General features: G+C 36.3%; 3 protein-coding genes and 1 long non-coding RNA gene across 5 annotated transcripts; 2 read left to right on the plus strand and 2 right to left on the minus strand.

Moving 5' to 3' along the window:
• Positions 1-846: 846 nt before the first annotated feature.
• LOC126266200 (uncharacterized) lies at positions 847-1402 on the minus strand. Its single transcript, XR_007548663.1, has 2 exons — positions 1222-1402; positions 847-1050 (listed from the first exon to the last, which is right to left on the minus strand). It is a non-coding gene; the product is annotated as an uncharacterized LOC126266200 (long non-coding RNA).
• A 1431-nt stretch (positions 1403-2833) lies between these two features.
• Positions 2834-17505, plus strand: LOC109597523 (protein bark beetle). 2 transcript variants are annotated; one of them, XM_020013231.2, is made up of 11 exons: positions 2834-3212; positions 7871-8034; positions 8090-14235; positions 14293-14504; positions 14561-14916; positions 14972-15097; positions 15195-15209; positions 15561-15819; positions 15875-16082; positions 16139-16389; positions 16446-17505. In XM_020013231.2, the coding sequence occupies exons 1-11, from the start codon at positions 2910-2912 to the stop codon at positions 17067-17069; spliced, it is 8664 nt and encodes a 2887-aa protein (XP_019868790.2). In that variant the 5' UTR covers positions 2834-2909; the 3' UTR covers positions 17070-17505. The 2 variants fall into 2 exon arrangements, with proteins under 2 accessions (XP_019868790.2, XP_049825562.1); XM_049969605.1 differs by lacking the exon at positions 15195-15209.
• Positions 17506-18037: 532 nt separating this feature from the next.
• LOC109597511 (RNA-binding protein Rsf1) lies at positions 18038-19427 on the minus strand. The gene is made up of 2 exons (XM_020013215.2): positions 19318-19427; positions 18038-18904 (listed from the first exon to the last, which is right to left on the minus strand). The coding sequence occupies exon 2, from the start codon at positions 18899-18901 to the stop codon at positions 18311-18313; it is 591 nt and encodes a 196-aa protein (XP_019868774.1). The 5' UTR covers positions 18902-18904; positions 19318-19427; the 3' UTR covers positions 18038-18310.
• Positions 19428-20189: 762 nt separating this feature from the next.
• Positions 20190-21863, plus strand: LOC109597512 (peroxiredoxin-5, mitochondrial). The gene is made up of 3 exons (XM_020013216.2): positions 20190-20395; positions 21183-21317; positions 21436-21863. The coding sequence occupies exons 1-3, from the start codon at positions 20303-20305 to the stop codon at positions 21757-21759; spliced, it is 552 nt and encodes a 183-aa protein (XP_019868775.1). The 5' UTR covers positions 20190-20302; the 3' UTR covers positions 21760-21863.
• Positions 21864-22239: the final 376 nt, after the last annotated feature.

Consider the following 22239-nt stretch of genomic DNA (forward strand, 5'->3'; position numbering starts at 1 on the left):
TAGGTTAGGTTAGGTTAGGTTAGGTTAGGTTAGAATTTGTTGTACAAACATGGTAGAAAATGACCTAAGTTTGACCAGTATTGTTGTTATTAAAGAATATTATGACTTCAAAACTATGTCATGTCATAGATCAAACACTTATTAATGCACACCCAAAATGTGAAATAGATTGATTGCAAGGTTTTTGAGATTTGTTCCAAGTCGTCGACGGTGTTTGTATAGAGAATTTAACACAAGGAGACGCCGCTCTTAAAGTTTAAAATTTTATTTATTATAATCATGTGACATTCTATGAAGAAACATGTGTGTTAGTAGTTATTAGTTGACATAGTTTTTTTTATGTATATAAAATAAAATATTTATTACAATGCTAATTGTAATGGATTAATGGTACAATCCATAATATAAAGAATGTTTCTATCCATAATTAAAAAGGTTAAACTGCTCCGATTTTCCGTTAAAAACAAAGAACATAATCCAAAATGTTCCACATTTTTGGATAATTGTAAAACAGGTAACAAATATCAATTAACTTTTTAATTTAATATATCCTGAATATACGATAATAATAGTCATATATTTTAATTTTATATACGTTTTTTGTATCACATATATTTACAGGCCTGTGTGTAATTTTTAATATTATATTTTAATGTTCGAATTTAAAATGTGGACATAAATAATTGCATAGTTTTTTAAACAGAATATTAATTTTGATTAATTTGATAGATTTGAAAATTGATAATATGTGGATATAAATAAGATATAAACAAAATAATAGAGAAAAATTCACAAGATATTATTATTAACTAATTTGTTTCAAAATTTGAAAAATAAAACACTTGCTATTATAAAGACAAATTTATTTATAAAATATCACAGTTTGTAGATAATGTTTTAAAAGTATTCCAGTTCAATATCTCTTTATTAAAATTATTATTATTATTTAAAAAACTTCATAAACCGTGTCATCAATTTAACGAAGATTCTTCCTTTGTTGACATAAACAATACTTAATTTTTGTTATGTACTCGAAGATGACTATAAGTCCTGTAACAAATGTAAAATCATATACATTCAAATAATTTAATGAATGTAATTAGATTATAAAATTGTTTATCATATCTATTTTAGAAATTAATTTTAGGTTACCTAAATTAATAACCCTGCACCTACTCCAAAACAGATTTATATCTACTTCGCATATTACAAAATACCTACTCATTTCCACCAGAGTTACCAAGATAAATTTGTATATTCTACGGTTTGCTATACTGGAGACGCAGTTTTTAGTCGACAGCCCCGGTCCAAATCCCTCGAGCCGCTGAACGCCCGGAGGCATGGCGCGGTCGGCTTTCGGATGCCTTCGCATTTATTCGTTTGAAGTCGAGATTTAAGCGAACGATATGGACCCTGAAGAAAGAACTTGAACAATACTGATTTTTCCTTAAATCTTTTATCAAAAATTTATATAATTTTATTAATTTTATTTCAGAAAGCTCTTCAAAAATAGAATCTTTTCAAAAGAAGAAAAGAAATAGAAATAAAATATTATAATACATAAAAATGTTAAGTTTTTGTTAGATAAATATTTGAAAATCTTATTGTTAAAATATTTATAAATTTGGAACAAAACCAAAAAGTTACGTTAATTTCAAGAAAAAATCTCAAAAAATCTGTAGTTTTCAAATTTAAAATTATTTGTTCTCTAAGATTTCATTTCATAAAATATAAAAACGTTATTGACAATAGAAAATATCTTATTTTTGATGAATTTTCCGAAAAAAATAGGTTAGTTTAAGTTAGGTTTCCATTTCTTTTTTTTTTTTTGAAAATATTCTATTTATTATTATTTATTAAATAAAACCGCAGAAATCAACATTTTTTCAAATTTAAAATAAATTTTTCTCTAAGAAATCAGACAAATGAAACACAATAAAAATTATCTATAAATCAATGAATAATCGAACTAACACAAATTAGTAAACACGGAAATAAATGAATACTACAAAATAAATGGATGTACTTACGCAAACACATGTTAGAAATGAAATGTTAGAAAAATTCACAACGGCAACGTTGAGTTTCGAGTTCCAGAGTTGCCAACTTAATTTTAGGCCGCCAGTTACTAATTACAAATTTAATTAACATTGTGAAGTGATATAATTAAAGAATAAATGTAAGCTGAATTATATGACGCCACCAAAGATTAAATACGTAAACGTATAGCATGTATGTCCCATGCTTATTCACAGATAAAACGAAAGCAACCATTATAATATGTATTATTTTCAGAACTTTTTAAATATTGCATTAGTTGTTTAAAATTTATTTTGTAAAAAACTTTTGTTTGAATAAGTTTGTATCCCTTTAAACACATAAATAAGAGAGGATTAAAGATAAAGTCCGATCATAAATTAGATTAGATTACATTTATCAAAATTAAACCAACATTGATACATTCAGATATGAGATCTAATTATCCGCACGAAGCCAAACGCAGTTCCCACCACGGCGCAACTACCTACTCAACTCATTCACCTCCTTCAATTAAAAGCGCATTCTCCCATTCTCGTCTTCCACCTTGTTAACGTCGCGTCGCGCCGCGTCTTTACCACAAAGTCGGATAGTTCGTTCCGAAACCATCGCATCCTGTCTTATCCGGGATTACCCCTGCATTCAGGCGCCACCTCGCACCACAATTCAAAACCACGCACCTGTTCTCACGTTTACCTGGGGCACAGGTGAGTGGGGGCCGGTCACGTGACCGACCACTTTTCACCCGAAAAAACAACCGACACAAGAGACAAACCGCGCCTACTCCGCGCTATAGACCGTTGGAAAAAATGCGCTTCACCTCCACAACCAGTGCGAAAATGTGCGGTGCTGTGCGCGATTGAACGGCCAAAATGCGGACGTTTTTATTTTTTACCTGTCTGGTCGCGTACTTAGGTACGGCGGTCCAGCAGGAGTCCCCGGATGAGTACTACAACGGACAAGGCGTCAATCCGGACATCGCTCAATCCAAGACTGAACACCAAGGTGGTACCGTCGTGGCAGATCAGATCTTCTTCACGAAAGACCGGAGCCCCTATTGGCTTCGGAACGATCTCATCATCGAACGGCAAGCCGAAATGATCGTTGAGCCTGGTGTGATCATTAAAGTTGAGCCTCAAGTTGGGATTACGGTGCGCGGAACGTTAACTGCTGTGGTATGTTCTTGTTGTGACTTAAGTAAGGGTTGTGGTGTCTTGGATAATTATTATATAAGCTAGCGCATCCTTTTGGGCTATACCACAAAATGGAACCAGATGAGATCATGATCAATTGGAAAATGACTAATTCAATTCCACGAACGTTATCTGATAATTATTTTTTATTATTTTATTTCGGTAAAAATCAATACTCATTTTTACTAAAGTTGTACGTGATTCCAATGAAATCTTTAAAAACTGTACCCATATTATAGACATCAATAATCAGTTCTTAAAATAGTAAATCAACTTCTTAAATAACGGTTTTTGTCAATGGGAACATCTCAAATTTAAACGATTTACACATTTTCATATAAATATAGCAGTCAAAATCCAATTAAAGTAATGACAACTAGTCTGGTCCTACATTTAATCAATAATGACACTTTGATGACCCTTTGATTTCCCATAACAAAAGTCATGAAACCCACAATTACAAGTTTAAAATTATTTATTATTAAGTACGACTTCTACGGTGTTTGTGTGTCATTGTTATTGCATTTTCGCAATCCATTGTTGTTGTCATTTTCGATTTTCCCATAACGTGTGCAATTTTTCAAACAAATCCTGCCAAAACAATTATAGTACAATCATTATTTTAATATTCCTGATGGTTTAATTAAACATTTAACCATTTACGGGTCAGTCTCTGACTCATTTAATTTATTTAAAAAGTGATTCAGTTATTTCTCGACACGTTTTGCAATTACGACACTAAAAAATATACATTGATATGGTTTATTGTACGTTTTAGGTTCGGATGCATTTTAGAAAGTTACGTATTGCCTAATAATTTTGTAAATGAATTGATTCGAGTGTGCGTACGAGAGAAATCGCCTCACAAGGTTTTCCTGTGTTTTCTTATAAATGTATTAAAAATTAAATTAATACAACAAGTTTAATAACATTTGTTGTAAAGCATGTTGTTTGGTTCTAGAGTATTCGTGTTAAAAGCGATAAGTACACAATAAAATTGTTACTTTATTGTGACTTTTACATTTAGTGATCAAACAATCCAAAATTCTTATGAAATTAATTGTGACTCATCAATTTGTCAATATTTTAAATACTTAAAAATGTTAAAACATGATTTAGATAAGAATTAGTTCAGGTCTGATTTTCTTGTCATTTTAATACTTCAAAGTGATGCCATACAATAACAATTAGAAGCCTCTCAGTTTGAAAACGTTGACCCTTTGTGTATACCTGGAATGTGCCACCGGAAAGGGAAATAATGCAGTCAATGTTCAGGATGCTTTTTGTTGGTCTATTCCAAAACCTCTCGTAAATACAAAATGTGCCATTAAATCGATCATAATTGCTGTAAATGTAAATATTTGCTCAATGATTATTGGCAGATCAGTTTTGTTTATTTTTACAACATCTAGCTAGATAAAACAGCAGGTTTAAAACAAACAACCCATCGCAAACATGCAGAAAGTGTTGGTTTTTACTTCTGTGCCTTGATATGGTTGTAAATCACCGGAAGATCACTTTTACCTTCAATTGCGCAATTCGGAATGACACAATTAAAAACGAACAACGAAAGAAAAAAAGTGATCAGATTCCACGATTATTTACTACGATGTGCTGATGTAAAGTAAAAGTAAATATGTGTGGAAACGGTGACCCACATAGTAAACCAAAGTTTACCCGCAGCCAATTTTTTTTCTATTGTCTCAACGCGTGAACGTTTTTGATAAAAGTATTTGTTGGACATTTGCTTATCTTGTTTTGTCTGATTGTTTAATTAGCTAGTTGCATTAATTATGAGGGAAATGTGTAACTTTTATAGATTAGATTAGATTAGATTTAATTTAAAATATTTATACATTATTTTGGTATTAATTAAAAATTAATATTGTTGATTGACCCATTAACATTATATGAATATTTCACATGGAATTACTAACTGGTGTGAAAATCCGTTACATCTTCAAACAATCCCATTACGTTGCTGTACCATTGTCCATTTTCCGTTTGTTACAAACTTATAATGCGTATAAAATAATTGCGGTAGAGTTTTTTTGCTTGATTCACTCTAAATTCCTGGTATGAAATCATAAATAGCAACATTTGATCAATGAACGTTTCATAAGACGCATACCACTTCCTTTATAAGCATTACTCACCGATTTTTCTTTCAGTTGGAGGTAAACAAGTTTAACTCGTACTATTTCAACGTAATTTCTCTCTAATAAAATGAACTGTGACCTGACCCACATTTATTTTACAATAATTAAAAATAGATACTGAATTAAAAGTGTCAATTAAGCATCACTAATTTAGTAACTGGTGACTAACGTTGCAAGAATCTGGGTGATAAAACATCTGTAAACATCAAAAAGCTGTCTTAGATACTTTTTAAAGGAGGCTAAAATGTTACCGTTAAAGTACTCTTAACTAGATTTTATCTCTGGTGTTTTATTGTAGTTTCTTTGTTCCGTCTAAAGTCAAGGTTTCTGTTGCGCTTGTCTATTATTGATCTTGCGTTTTGAAATGCAATTCGAACGAATTGTGGCTGTTATTTCGTATTAATTTCGCTTCAGGGCAAATGAAATCATTATTGCATTGTTTAACACTGAAAGTTTTTAAGTTTTTTATGAAAGATTCTTCTAAAATTTTACTTTATGAGTTTTGAAATTATAGTTTCTCGTTTCATATGGGTATTACGCTACTTGTATTTCTTATCAATATTGTAGAGAATTTAATTCTTTACAACTTTTGTTTTCAACATTTTTTCATACGTCGAACCGTTGTCGAGATATAGGGCAGCGATCGAGCGACTACAGTATCATTTGAGGTCAACTAGTAGTCTCAATCGAAAATACGTAGTATAAAGTTATACTATAAACTCATATAAACTTATATTTTGACATCCCAAAACTTGTCTCAAAATTCAGACATGATTGGATGGCCGCAACTTAAAAAGTCAGAGGCCAAAAGTCACAAAAATCAATTTTTTGCACATTTTTCGTAAATATCTCGTTTCCTATAGGTTTTATGCTACTTGTATTTCTTAACAATATTGTAGAGAATTCAATTCTCTACAACTTTTATTTTAAACATTTTTTAATATGTCGAACCGTTGTCCAGATATTGCGCAAAGAACGCGGCTACAGTATCATTTGAGGTCAAGTGTAGTCCCGATCGAAAATATGTAGTATAAAATTTATATATTATTGCTAAATATATAATTATCATTTATTATTATTATTATTATTATTATTATTATTATTATTATTATTATTATTATTATTATTATTATTAGAGTCGGGAGCACTTGTATAATATATTGGAGACAATGTCGATGTATATGTCATGCTACATATATGTGTGGAAATGGAAATTAAAAATTAGATAAGTATCCAAAAAAATGATTGAGTATAATGTAATGGTTAATAAAAAATGATGAAAAATGTATTTTCGATTCGGGCTACCTGTTGACCTCAACTGATACTGTAGCCACGCACTCTCTACCCTCTATCTCGACAACGGTTCGACGTATGAAAAAATGTTTAAAACAAAAGTTGTAGAGAATTTAATTTCCTGTAATATTGATAAGAAATACAAGTTGCGTAAAACCCATAGGAAACAAGATATTTACAAAAATTTGTAATTTTTGTGACAAATTTATAGCTGGGTATCTCGGTTTCCGAAGTGAACTCCCCATAATGACTGTGGACTAACAGTTCAACAGCACCGATTTCAAAATCTCACCGTTGTGTTTGCGCTCCAGTAAGAAAATTCGCCGCTTTTTTCGCCGTTTCTGTTCCGCATGTGATTTTACCACGAACCGGAACACAAATCATCTTCAATGTGTGCTTAACTGGTCGTTTTTTTCTTTTTTACTTCACGTGCGCAGGAAAGAAGAAACTTAATTTGTATTCAAGGAAGAGTTACTAGAGGACATTGCTCATACATGCATGCTTTGTTTTATAAGTATGTAACGATGTTTTTATGTTAGGAATTTTGTATAGCCAGATATTTTATGGTTATTACGAGTGACAATATCTTCTAATGTCAATTTAGTTTGAATTTTATTGCTGACGTTTGACACGCAGTGTTAAGTAATTTCCATTGTGTTGTTTAAAAGTGAAAAACCAGATAAGACCGAGAAGAATGGTTTGTTGGCGTTGCGTTTGTAAACGAGAAGGTTAGATGAACGAGTGCACAAACACAAAACGACTAAAAACCGGGATTCACGACTACTTGTGCCATTGACCTGGTAGTACCGTAGTGCTCAGCCTCCTCCCGTCATCCTTTCCCTTCTTTTACACGCTCTTTGTTTCGTTCACTCTTAACATAGAACGTGTGTACAATTAAGGGCAATTATTTTTATTAATCCGTACGAATTTCTTCTTCTTGGCGGTTAATCCACCTTTTATTACTTAATTATGATGCACCAAGACATTAACCTTTAAAGAAGCGTGGGGTTAACTTGCCGAATAAACCTGAGAAAGACATTTTACGTGGGCGAAATCACTCATTTAGGATGCAGGAAATTATAATTGAAAGAGACAATGATTAATTCTGGTTCTGGCAACCAATTAAACAAAACTATGACAAATACTCGTACAATTTTAAATGGCTAAAAAATTGTTTGTTGTTAACAGGGAACTGATTCCGAACGAATAACATTCACCACATCCGAACTGACAGCAGTACGCAACGTAATCCTGCCAGACATTAGATTAGTAGACGGGCCAAGTATTTTAGCAGGACGAGTACAAATTAAACACAAGGACCAATGGAGATCTGTATGCACCAACTCCAAAAAGTAAAGAAACTAATTCATACATTTTTACTTGGTCTTATTTATGTTTTCTTTACAGTTGGACAATAGCAGACATGGAAACAGCATGCCGCCAACTGGGCTTCCAAGGCGGCACCTTTTTGAACTGGTACAACCGACAGATGCCCCTAAAACCACGTCTGTTATACGAAGAACCAAAATGCAGGGGCACAGAAAGCTCCCTACTTGAATGTCAGTGGAACAGTAGACAGCTAGGTTCTGGAGTCTGTGATTATCATCCGGACATAGCGATAGAATGCAAGCCCAGACATGATCTCAGAACTCCCTTTTGGCGCGGCCTCAAATTCGAATACGCCGATAACCAGAAACGATTGTCTTTGCACAACACTTTGTACTTTCAAGAGTCGTTGTCCAGGCTTAAATACGTTGACTTGCTGTACGCAGGCGTTGGCAGGAATGGTAACGCAACAAGCGCCATCGAAGTACTAGGAGTACCTCCAGAAATCACCAACGTTCACATAGTTAATTCAGCTTACAACGCCATCAACATCACAAAACCGGAGGCGCCGGTCAAAATCAACGACTGTGACATCCAGAACAACAGAGGGTATGGTATTTTCATCAACTCCAGCTTCGGTTTGGCACACATCCAAGGTTGCAACGTCAAATCGAACGGTGGTGATGGTATACGATTCGTGCACGCGGAGGAACGACCGGAAGAACGGGCCGACAAGTTCGGTTACAGAGACTTCTGTCAGATCGCCACTTCATCCAGTCAAACTTTTCCCATACAACTGTATGCGGAACAAACTGTCTTTTTAAACAAAGAGAAGGTTTGCGAGAAAGTTTTCACAACAAAATACGGACATGTCATAACTTTAAATTTGATCAGAGCTATTACAACCAGAAACGACAGTGGAACTATTGAAATTTACGACGGATCAACCCTTAATCATAGACTGTTAACGACTTTGGTTATCAGGAATAATACGAGGCCACAATCTATCACAACAACAGGCAACCAAATCTTCGTCAAGTTCAGAGCTGACGCAAGGACTGATTCCGCTATTTATTTAAGAATCTTGTCGGGCTTGCAAAAAACCTTCGACTTAAACGTAACCAACTCCAACGTCTCCTCGAACATCGGAAGAGGTATTTCTGTAGACAATCTTCGTTCACAGGTGCACGTACATAAAACTTACGTGTCTAAAAACGAACATGTAGCAGGTGTGCATGTGACCAGTGGGGTCGGTGACGTGAACATTACTGAAAGTGTGATCAATTTTAATGTCGGTGATGGTGTTAACATAACGTACACGGGAGGAAGCAGGAACATTTCCAGAAGTAAGATTTCATCTAACGAAGGTTACGGTGCCGCAATTTGGCTTAATCACACTCAAGAAACCGAGTTTGTGTTCATCAATCAAACCACTGTGATACAATACAACGAGTTCGAAAAGAATTTGGACATTGGTGTGTTGCACGGAAATTATTGCGGTGACGCCTTCTTCAACATCACTGGCAACTCCTTCACGAAAAGCTTCAGCGACGCTCTAGAAGTCTTAACATGTTGGATCGGGACGAACACTTCCACAAAACTGCAAATCGGCCACAACGTTTTTAGAAGCAACGAAAGAATCGCCATCAAGATTTATCCGGCAGTCAATTTAAACGCTAAAATCGAGTACAACCATTTTAAAATGGGTACCTTTGGCGCTCTGCTTATCAAAAATAAACCTTTGGAACAGTTCAACATCCTTCCCACTGACATCACAGTGCGGCAAAACTACTTCATCAACAATACCGGGACGTTCGTAGTGAATCTAGCCTTGTCACCATACGCTTTGGATCAAAAACTGTTGTTCACTCGCAATTTCGTCAAAAACAACAAGATTACCGAACCATTCCAACCGGATGATGGATCAGTTTCGAATCTTAACCCTAGAAGTAGAGTCGCTGCACCAGTTGTGGTCGGTTCCAATAACGTGGACGTGTTTAGGAACATCATAGACAACCCTGATAGCAAATACGAAGTCGGGAGCCACTTAGAGGATCAAAGCAAGACAATTAATTGTACCTACAATTGGCTGGGTGACCCACAAGAAGATCGCATTTTTGAACGTCTTTTCCACAGATATTCTAGATACAATCTGGCCAAAATCAAATACATTCCTTACCTGTTACACAATTCGAATCCCTTAACGACCAGAGTAATGGAACAATCGCTTCACGTACCAAGATTCTTTAAGGAAGGCACCAATGTAATAGGGGGTGAAGTGGAAGGCGAAGAAACGATAGTAAAAGGCGAATACGTGGTGGATAAAGACATAAACATCAGACCCAACGGAAAACTAACAATCGAACCCGGCGTGGTTATTAAATTCCCACCTTCCATAGGCATGCTAATCGGAGGACGACTGGAGGCCAACGGAGGTGCCCCAGACGGCATCAAATTCACTTTAAAGGAAGAACTTTCGTTTCCTCCCGAAAACGAAACTTTACAACTCGGAGAAGTTAACGAAGAAGACCTGGTGGAGCAAATTACGCCAGAGTCTCTTTTACCCATCAGACTTCTGGGTGGTAGCAGTGAAACGGAAGGCAGGTTGCAAATAAGAATCAATAATCAATGGGGCACAGTTTGTAATTATGGCTGGACCATAGAAAATGCGGCGTTGGTTTGCCAGCAGTTAGGGCACGCGTTGAATCCCAAGGATTGGTACATGGAAAGAAGCGAAATTCCAGATGCTGGAACAACTGAAAAAGTCATATTAACAAACGTGCAGTGCGATGACTTCGACATGGACATTACTAAGTGTAAGGCTGAAAGGCTGGACAGTTTCGAAAATAGTTGCGGACATGAAAATGATGTTGGAGTGAGGTGTTACAAAACTTCTTGGGCTGGGCTGAGGTTTGGGTCGTTAGCCGAACGAAGCAACATCCAATTTATTACAATTGAGAAGTCTGGGTTGCTAGATTATGCCACCAATTCGTTTAAGCCTGCCTTGCAGTTAGATTTTGCCAGGCAAAACTTTGAAAACATTAAAGTTTCTAATAATTATCACCACGGACTTGGTGTTATTTACTCGGACATTTACACTGACGACACAGTTAACAACATCAAAAACTGCGAATTTACGGATAATAAAGGTGCTGGGGTGGCTTTTAAACAGTATGGCTTTGAAATTTTTGGTTCTACGATTGAAAGAAATTACATTGGTGTTAAGCACGACCCTATGTTAAATGGTTTACATCAAAGAGAGTTAGCTGGATGGTTTACGAAAACTGAAGATGAAACCTCTTTTGAACCTTCTGTAATTCCAGAATTAACTGACCAAAATGACATTTACATAGGACAAGGACGACATATGTATTTGGTCACATCCAAAGTAGAAAATGAACAAATTTCGAGAAGTTACAAGATAAAATGTGACCCAGGTTGGGTCATAGGAATACAACTTCTAAATCCGATAGAAAATAGAAGCACGGAGAGCATAAAAATCCATGACTCCCTTACATACAATTTTGTATCAGACGTTTGGATATTAAAAAGAGACCTAACAATCTTTCCCACCACTTCTACAGCACCTGGAATCATTATAGATTATTCCAGCGGCCCAAAAGCATTTGGAGGCACTGTTCTGATGCTCAGCACGATCAGGGCACCAGCACAAACGATTTTCAAACGAATTGTCAAAGGACAAGTCCCAACCTTAAGTTTACGAAGGACTAAAATTAGGAATAATAAATATGGCGTCCACTTATCCTATTATAGTCGATACTTGGACGAACTTGGCAATCATTTTTTGAGAAAAGCCAACGAAACTTTAAAGATGATCGACTGTGAGATTTCACACAATGAAAACGAAGCAATCTTCACACATTCACCATATTGGGACTTACATTACAGCAACCTGTCAGAAATCACAATCATGCTAAACACCTCCTTGATTACAGATAACGGAAAGGGTATCTTTCAGTTTTCACGCGACATGAGGGCCTCTAACAACCTCTTCCATTACGTCCTTCAAGACAACACGATCGAACGTAACAAAGCAGGAGGTTTCGACATTAGTTTGCCGTACGTTTGGCAATACAATGAAAACTTTACTCACACAGTCTACATGGACAATAATACGTGGGCTAATAACAGAAACTTTGAATGGGTAGTTGATGGGCACTTCTCCTCCTTGAACCTCACAAGAGAAACCTACAAAAATAATTATTGCAAAACTGGCTTGCTCACAATAAAAGGCATGGAGAAAAAGATGTACATTAGAAGGAATACAATCCAGGAAAATAACGGCAAGTACATGGTGCTGTTCAGTTCTACAAGTCAGTCAGAGATAATTGGCAACGTGCCGGCGTTATTCTATGAAAACGAACTGAAGGACAACAGATACCAGATGAAAGGAAGAGGTTTTGGCATCCTGCAGTTAAGAAACGAACCTACATTCGCTGTAGGCTTCAAAGGTATACAAAAGGTGTTGCTAAGAAGAAACCTCTTCACTAATAACGCTATGGATTATCAATTGGTGGCAGGAATAAAAACTGCTAAAATTAATAATTATTTGGACGTGGCAGAAAATTGGTGGGGAACAACACTTGAGGAAGAGATTAAAAATGTCATCTTTGACTTCGATGATTGGAACGACCATGCCATAGCTAAATTTTTGCCGTACCTTTTGAGTGGAGAGTTTGAAGGTGACTTATCTATAACTTACTATAGAAATACATCAATCGATATGGAAAATCTTGGCGGAAGGATTACCGAAAACGTCGAACTGCGCAACAAAGGATCTCCATATATCATCAGGTCAGATCTAACAGTGATGCCAAACACGGTTTTCACCATCTATCCTGGTGTTGTAATGGAGTTTGCTCCGAACGTCGGAATGCTTGTTCTAGGTAGTCTCATAGCAAAAGGTTACAAGGACAACGAAATTATAATGAGGCCAATAACCAGAAAAGAAAATTTAATGCAAGACGACGGTTCACACCCCTCTTACCGTGACAAAAGATCCCCTGAACTGCTTCTGGGAGGAGAGAGCATAAGACTTTGCAAAAATAGAGGATGCGACAGCGAAATTCTACCAACTCAAGGCTTCCTCGAGTACTTCAACAAAACAACCTTGCAGTGGATCCCGATGTGCGACCCGCGATTCACCGAACGCAACGCCCAAGTGGTTTGTCGGGAGCTGGGTTTCGAACCATTAAACGCATACTTCGAACACGGTGTCCGAATCGACTACCACAGCAACAGCCTGTCCAGAATTTGGACTTGGCCCGAACCACTGCAGTGCATGGGAACGGAAAAGAAATACGAGGAATGTCCGATACGACTGAACGGACAACAGTTCGGACACAGGCACCGTTGCGAGTGGGATTCAAAGTTCATTTTTATTAGCTGTGACAACAAAAGTCCGGAGACCAAGAGTTATTGGGGAGGACTGAGGTTTGCCGATGCGGAATTTGAGCAAGAGTTGTACTCGCATCGGATTCACGACGCTTACACTCACACCACTAAACAAACGGAAGAATCAGTCTTGGAGTACGTTAAAATTGAAGGTGCTGGTATTTTGCACAACGAAAAGTCGTCTGCTATTCAGACGGTCATTAAGAGTCCTAAAATTAATTATTGTACCGTCAAAAATTCGGCCTTCCACGGGATTGATTTAATCTCTCCTTCAAACACTATGAATCTGTTACACAATGACATTTCGAACAACATGGGGATCGGCGTTAATATTTTATCCTTGTCGGGAGAAGGCAAAGAATCTGACGAGTCCAGCTTCACGCCTTTACGTGCTCTAAACTACCCCTATAACTTATTCAGCTTGGTGGACATTTGTGATACACACAAGGAAATCAGGATAGAAGAACGCATACTCCTGTATTACAAATACGACAACCACCCAGTGAATTGCATAAAAATCTTCAGGAGTGCCTACAACATCAAACCATTAGGTTTCAGACTGCTGCAGTTCAACCTGTTCAACACCACCACACAATATGGTATACCAGATTTTATAAGTTTGTACGACGGTGACATTTACAACGTTTCTTCCACTGTCATCGGGAGGATCTCGACGAATTCGGAGAACGAGAAGAAGATGTTCAAGACAAAATTGCCGAGTCTCAGCGTCAAGCTTTTTGCCAACGGTGCTTCCAGTGATCACGGTTTTATTGCTGAGATTGTTACTCTCCCAATGTCTGCCATAGGATTTAGTACGTATTTTATAAAATAAAAAAAAATGTTTGCTAATTTATTGTTGAATTGTTCAGATCGTGACGTGCAGCACAACATTTCCAGTTCTATGATCAACTACAACAGACAAGGAGGGATATTGTACAACTCAGTTGGAGAAGTGAATCCGGTTGTTACCATTGAAAAAACACAATTTAAGGCTAATTGCAGGCAACTTTACGGCAACTTCACCACTTGTAAATCTGCAATTCACATGGACGTCCAAAACACTCACACAATTTATTTTAGAGTAAGAATGCCTTTAAAATTTTAATTAGGGATAGTTTTTTATATATTTTTTTTTAGAATAATCTAGTTGATACAAACCAAGGAGGACTTTACATCAAGGCAGATTCCAGAGGTTCAGCAACATCTCTAAGGGGCTGGATCCACAATAATCTATTCGTTAACAATTCGAACCTGCCCACTTTATACGTGGAAGGAAGACAATCTTCTCCCTATCAAGAAGTGACCATTTACAGAAACTACTTCACCAGAAACATCGCCCAATACCACAACAACATTATTTTGAGACAAGTTGTTTCAAATTTCACTTATAATTATGTTAAAAGAAATATTGGTCAACAAAATTTGGAGGTGTCCGGTTTTGATCGTGTTAGATTGAATATCTATCAAACTACTACTCATAATGGATTTTATCAGTAAGTAAAAAATAATTTACAACAGCAAATTGCCAACAAAAACATCTGTTTGCAGTAATTTTGCAGTAAATCGAGACAGTAGATCCACCATCGTTGCAGGAACAGCTGGTCAACATTATATCGATAACATCTTATGGAATCCCGATAATGATTACGAAATGATCACTGTAAATAGAACACTGTAAGTACCAAAGAATATCTGCTTTTAATTTTTAAATTATATATTATGGACGACAAATAATTGATTTTAATTTTCGATTTTTTGTTGCATGATTCAGATTCGAATTTAACAGGTAAGATTGAAAGATTTAGCTTGCATCAAATTTTTTGGTGGTGTTGCTTTCAATACTGTCTTTTTTGTGATGTTTGTACTTTGGTTATAACTTGGAGCTTGGTCTTTTAATAAAAAAAATATATATCAAAGACATATAACTCCTTAAAACTCAAATCGTGGTGTTTGTGTTTGCACTCTTTCTTTGTTATCTCACATTTTAATTTACAGTGTACATATATAAAGGTAGGGTTTTAATCAGGGTTGAAAGGTCACACAACCATCACGCTTGTAAATAGAAACTTTGTAACAGCCCTGGTTATAAAAAACAACCATTAATAATTCAAAAAGTAACAAATTTTATTCTCTTTAGCACCCTTCAATTGTGGAACACGAAAATCGACGCCGCCAACAACTACTGGGGTGTGAATACAAGTCTGGCAGTCAGAGGAAGAATCAGGGACCAAAGTGACGACCCGAAATTGTTGGAAGTAATTTTCGAACCGTACTTGATGAACAACAAGACAGTTCTGGATGGAAAGTGTCCACCAGGTTGGGCTTTGGTCGGCGAAACTTGTTATATGTATGTTGGTGCTCCTATGAGCTTCCCGGATGCTAAATCTTTTTGTCAAGTAAGAATACTGTTAATTTTCTAATTTGCTTAACTAACGATTAATTCATTTTAAGGCTGACAATGCTTCAGTTCCTTATTTGATAGGAAACACCAATTACGTTTACTTGTATGACTTTTTAAGAAGTCAGCATCAATGGTATCTATATTCTGATAAGGTTTGGGTGCAGCATATTGACAGAATTAGTGAGTGTACTGCCTTTGCGTACCAAAATGTAGAAACCAGTGACTGTGGCGAAAAACATCCTTTCATCTGTGAAATTGGTACGTTATATCTTTAAAATATATTAAAACATTATTTTTATTATTGTCTTTTATAGATCCTAAAGTGTCGATTAAAATTTTACCACGGCCAGATGATGTGGTACTGATCTCAATCATCAGCAGTTCACTTTTGGCTATAATTTTACTAATTGCCGTCATTGCCTGTTGGTATGCCAAGTCTAAGTTTAGGAAAGCTCAAAGATTGGAAAGAAGAAACAGTATCAGACAAAGCTTAAACTCGTTAAGATCAGTAGGACTTTCCCCGACTTCATATTCAGAAGCTAGCTACAGGCGCAAGGCTGCACTGGTAATATTGCACACATTCTTGTTAATACACCCGAAACTATTTATATGTACTTGCAGGCATCAAGATCAACAGACACGTTAACAAAAGATTACAAAAAGATCAACGGCTCCTTCGATAGTATGGAAAAATCAGTCTATAACTCGTCAATAGAAGACAACCATTCTGTGGACACGTACACGACAAATCCGAATCCGTTCGGACCGACAATCGAACTGCATAAATCTCCGAACAGATACGAAAACCAATACGCGAAGCCTCACCAGTACGATTTGGGTTACAAGAACGCCGGATTCAAAGACAACTCCACGTTCAACAGTGCGTCCAATTTCCAATCACGGTCCGACGTCGACGACAGAACTCCGATCATAGAGTCGCAGAACGGCGGATCGTTCTACCATCCGAGCGACTACTACAACGCGGACACGTTACCCCTGAGCAAGTCGCAGTCCACTTTCGCCGATCGCGGCTACGCAACCCCGAGTTTTGAGTACGTAGAAGACAGACCGCGGTCGGATGTCCTGGAGACGAATTTCGATGAGCCGGTCCCGTCGAGGTCCAAGAGTGAGGCTGTTTTAGAGACGAATTTCGACTTCACACCACCCGGGGGTAGCCCGCAGTTTAATCACCCACTGAGCGACGAGAGCAGGAGCAAGTCGCAACCTTTGGAGACGGCGATGTGAACAATACTTATACCAAATGCATTCCGTACTAAAGTGCACTTAATTTATTATATTAACATGATGGAAAGACTATTTTTGTAAAACAATTTCTCTGATGTGATACTAGAACAATACGTAGACGTAGATTAGGGTAAAGTTGTTGAAAATCACGTGTTTGTGTTCAAAAATAATATGTATTTCGAAAATATTTATTGAGCATCTATTATATAGTTTATGGACCAAAACGACTGTGTGCGATAAGTGCAATTTTTTTATATTTTGTCGACTTTTGGAGTTTAGGACATTTGATGTTAAATTACAGGATTATGTTATACGACTTTTGTAATTTTATACAAATTAAAATATTGTTAGTGTTAAGTGAAATAATTTTAACTGTAAGTTGTAATTACTTTTTAGTTTAAGATCTCAGAAAATAAAATTTGTACATATCTCAAAACATTTTATTTTTCTTCCTTCAGTCTGTTCGTGATGGCACATTAATTTAAATATAACTTTTATGTGTGTAAATGGTAACATATAATAAATTCAGGATACACCAGTCCGTTAAGGCTTCAATATTTACATGTTGATGTACCAGTCGAAAACTGTTTAATACGACTGAATTTTTAAAGAGACATCATACACGACAGATACAGTAACAGTCTGCAAATTTACTTTGTAGTGAGAATATATTACTGCCTCTGTCGTCCATGATGTCTCCTTCAAAATTCAGTAGGATCGAAAGCTTTCCAATCGGTATATACGTTTAAGTATCATTTTGTTTTTACTATCTTAAAAACACTTCAGACAGTAACCCTTAGAGCTAATACTTGTTTTCAAACTTTAAAATTTTATTTTAGTCTTATTTTTGATTTATATCTTACAGTTGATTTTAAGAAATATTTATGCTGTTGCATAAGGACATTGACTTTCAGGACACCTTGAATTACAATAGTCTTCACCCATTAGTAATAATTAAAATTAAACAAAACATTTCAAATATATTTATTTGGACACGAAATATTTACATAAATAGTGAGCCTACTTAAACAGCATGAATAAGAACTTAACTAAAACTAATAACATCACAGTAATAAATCTGCAATTACAAACTGAGTTAACTATGTAAGTAAACAGTCTCATAATACAATAATATTACATAGTTGTTATTCCCCAAAAAAATCTTAACATAAGACAAAATCATCGTTAATATTAATTAAATGAAAAACCAGTTGAAAAATCGAAAAGTCTTTTTGTTTCGTTCAGTGCCTCTGGGGGCCGCCGACGTTGGGTGACCTCGAACGGAACCTGGGCCCGCTCTCGAATCGCCTGCCGCTGGAGCCGCCTCTGCCGTTGAAGCCGTTCCTCTCAAACCCGTCGCTCCTGCGCTGAAAGTCGCGGCTGCCGAAGCGCCTGCCGCCCGACCTCATGGGGCCGCCGTTGCTGGAGTACCGGTCGGAAAAGCCGCCGGAGGGCCTGCCACCACGACTGCTGCCCCGGAAACCCCGGTCGGAGCTGCCGTAGCTCGAGCCCCTGTACGGCGGGCCGCTGCGGCCTCTGCCTCTGAAACCGCCGCCGCCACCACCGCCGCCTCTGCGGCTCTTGCCCCTAGCGATCTCCACTCTCAGTTTCGAGCCCAAGAAATCGGTGCCGTTCAAATTATCACACGCAGTTTCCGCATCGTCCGCGTTACTGAACTCGATGAATGCGAAACCGGGCGGTTTGAACGCCACCCACACCGAGTTCAATTTCCCGTACTTTTCGAATTCGGTTTCTAAGTCCTCTTTTTTAATGGTGTCGGTCAAACCTCCGACGTACACTCTGGCTCCCTTGTCTTGGTCTCGGTCGCCCATTTTCTGTGGAACGTAGAATGAGTGCGTAGATAATATTTAACAGACTCTACATTTTTTTTTTGGTTGTTGCTGAATGAGTATAAGTGGGGATCAGTCGTTTGGGCGAATATGTACATCATAGTGATTGTTTATTGGGTTTGGGGTTTGGATGGTAGCAGTTAATTGGGTAGCACTTGTACAGCGGAAATACTTAACTAAAATTGCCACGCTCTTCGAATCAATCGTTACGTTCGTCACTGTTTCCAAGCAAAATCGAAAACAAAATGTCGGAGAGGACAGGGCGTCGTACATTTTTTACTTATTTTGTCAAATACTATTGAATCGATATTCGCAGCCAAAACGGTGATTATGCAATGTTATTTTAGTACAAGAAAATACGTTGCGCAGATCGCAGAACTAGTTTTACAAGTAGTTACCCAATTATCGAAGCGTAGATCAGCGTTGAATACGAAGAAATTGTCTTGGCTGACACGAGTGTGGCTTTCGTGATTATTGATGTTTGCGGCAACTCTATGCACTTCTACAAATAAACGAGTGCCGCGTTGCCAACTATTTCACAACATCATATTCGCATCAGTCATCCAAATAACATAAACGCTCTAAAAAACATACAACTAATCCTGAATAATAATTTTATATCAATTTTTGTAATAAGTAATAGAAATAATTAAAAAGTTCTACCATAAAGTTATTATTAGTTAAAAAATATATACAAATTTCTCTAGAATCATTACTTCTAACAAAGTTTGGCAATACTGCGGTATATTTAAAAACAAGTTTCCGGTCAAATCCGTGTTTAAATAATCTGAAAGTTTGTTTACAAACAGTATTTTGTTAAACCGGTGATTCCTATTTACTTTTCGCACCCATTATTTATTTATTTTAATTAGAAATTTTGAATAGATTTTGATTTATCGTTAGTTAATAGTATGATTGACTGTTGTGGTTTTCATTGGTGATTTATTTTGTGAATGATGGTTTATAAATAGTTTGTAAACAGGCTAAAACCACTTTGAAGTGATACAATCCATTTTCTTAAAATAATAATAAATTCACATATTATTATATTGTTTGTGACGTATATACAGAGATAATGTTTTTAAAACACAATGATACAGGTAAAAACCTTTAAAAATAAATGCAATATGCAACTCAGACAACATATAACGAGGTAACGGAGCTGCCAACTAACCCATTGGCTCAAAAGTGAAATTAAAACGTCAAAAATTTATATTTTAACTCATTTTATATCGAAGATTTAATATATTTACACACTTCTAATTAAATTAATCTTTTATAACCGAAAGAAATGTTTTGCTGAAGGCCGTGTTCAAGGTCGTACGTTTTGTCTCTGTCGCAGCTTCACCCCGAGCAGATTTATAAAGTCGGCGCAGCCAGAAAATGAACGCTAGTTTGATTGCAACCCGTTTGTGCAACGCAGGACGTCGCATTTGCATCAGACAGTTGCAGAGTTCCGCCGCAGTCATGGCTAAAGTAAGTCGATTATAATTTTTTTAAAAGTTATGTAAGACCATGTTAAATGTAACATGTTTTGTTTGTGTTTTGATTTGATTAACCAATGAATCAAAATTTATGCGGTGATTTGCTGATCATTGAATCTGTGCTGACAATATGAAGAGATTTTGTTTTAATTTGCGTTTATTGACGAATGAGGTTATTTCCAGTTTGTTATAATATGGTGGGTCTAAAAACATGTTGATAAGTCTTAAAATGCACGGTCACAATGTCAAGGGCAAGCTTGAGTTTACCTAAACAGTTAACAATTTGTAATTTAAATAACAGTATATTTTATCTGAAAGTCTTGAATTTAAAATTGGCCCTTTCCTTAAAATAAAAAATACAATATATCAAAATGATTTACCTCGATTTCGCAGTCTTTTTTAAATATATTTCTTCAAATAATGAAATTTGTACGATTTAATTAAATAACAAATTGATGGAGTTATTTCATTTCATGAGACAAAGAAATGGTATTGAGTTTGTAATTAAAAGGATGAATAAATAATCTAATACACCTTAACATTATTTATGTATGTTCATGTAATTGATTCTCACTGAAGCAAAACTAGTTGTAAATATCGATTCCTAATTTAAACTTCACTGCATTATTAATTTTTTTTCGGAACAAAGTAAAATTGCAAAATAAATGTTTGTATGTTTATCTAACATGTGTATGTATTTGTTAAATATCAACAGAGAAATGTTATAATCTTCAGACACACCACTTAATAGATTTAAATAATCACGAATTTTTTTACAGATTGGTGATGCTATTCCAAACGTGGACTTGTTCGAAGATGTGCCCACAAATAAAGTCAACCTCGCCGAATTGTCCAAGAACAAGAAGATAATTGTCTTCGCCGTTCCTGGAGCCTTCACACCTGGTTGTTCTAAGGTAAAAAAATCAACCTTGTAAACAAATTGGAAAGTACAGCAATTTGCGGAATTTCCATAAAACTGTATACATCGACAACAATAGCAATAATTGCGGTTGAATGAATAATTCGTTTCAGACACATTTGCCGGGTTACGTGGAAAAAGCCGACGAATTGAAAGCCCAAGGAATCAGCGAAATCGTCTGCGTCTCCGTCAACGATCCGTTCGTGATGGCTGCCTGGGCCAAGGATCAAAACACTACCGGTAAAGTTCGCCTTTTGGCCGATCCCCAGGCTCAACTGGCCAAAGCTCTGAATCTGACCGTTGACATCGCACCACTTGGAGGAGTCAGGAGCAAGCGGTACTCTTTGGTGGCCGAAAACGGAATCATTAAGTCTTTGCAAGTGGAACCAGATGGCACTGGTTTGTCTTGCTCTTTGGCTGATAAAATTAAAGTTTAATTTCGAAAATCATATACAAACACTTTATGTTTTTTTTTTGAACTATTTTTAGATGTACAAAATCGTTGTTAGGCAATTACAATTATTATTAATCAATTAATCAATCAAGAGTTTTATTTATTTGCAAGGAAAAGTCGAAAGAATGGATAAAAAATGTATTTTCACTTCAAGCACATTTATTATGTTCTTGGTCTTTCTTGCACTCATCCTTCAGTGCCTTCTTGAGAGGTTTCTCCTTGAATTCCAAAAATTTCTCACCAGCAACGAAGCTTTCACCCATTTTAATAGTGGTCTTTATAAACAACCCCAGACTCAACTGGCTAAAGCTTTGGATCTCACCGTTGACATCGCGCCTTTTGGAGGAGTCAGGAGCAAGCGGTACTCCTTGGTGGCCGAAAACGGAATCATTAAGTCTTTGCAAGTGGAACCAGATGGTACTGGTTTGTCTTGCTCTTTGGCTGATAATATTGAACTTTAATT

This window comes from Aethina tumida, chromosome 7 (assembly GCF_024364675.1).
Source record: "Aethina tumida isolate Nest 87 chromosome 7, icAetTumi1.1, whole genome shotgun sequence".
NCBI classification, from domain to species: Eukaryota; Metazoa; Arthropoda; class Insecta; order Coleoptera; family Nitidulidae; genus Aethina; species Aethina tumida.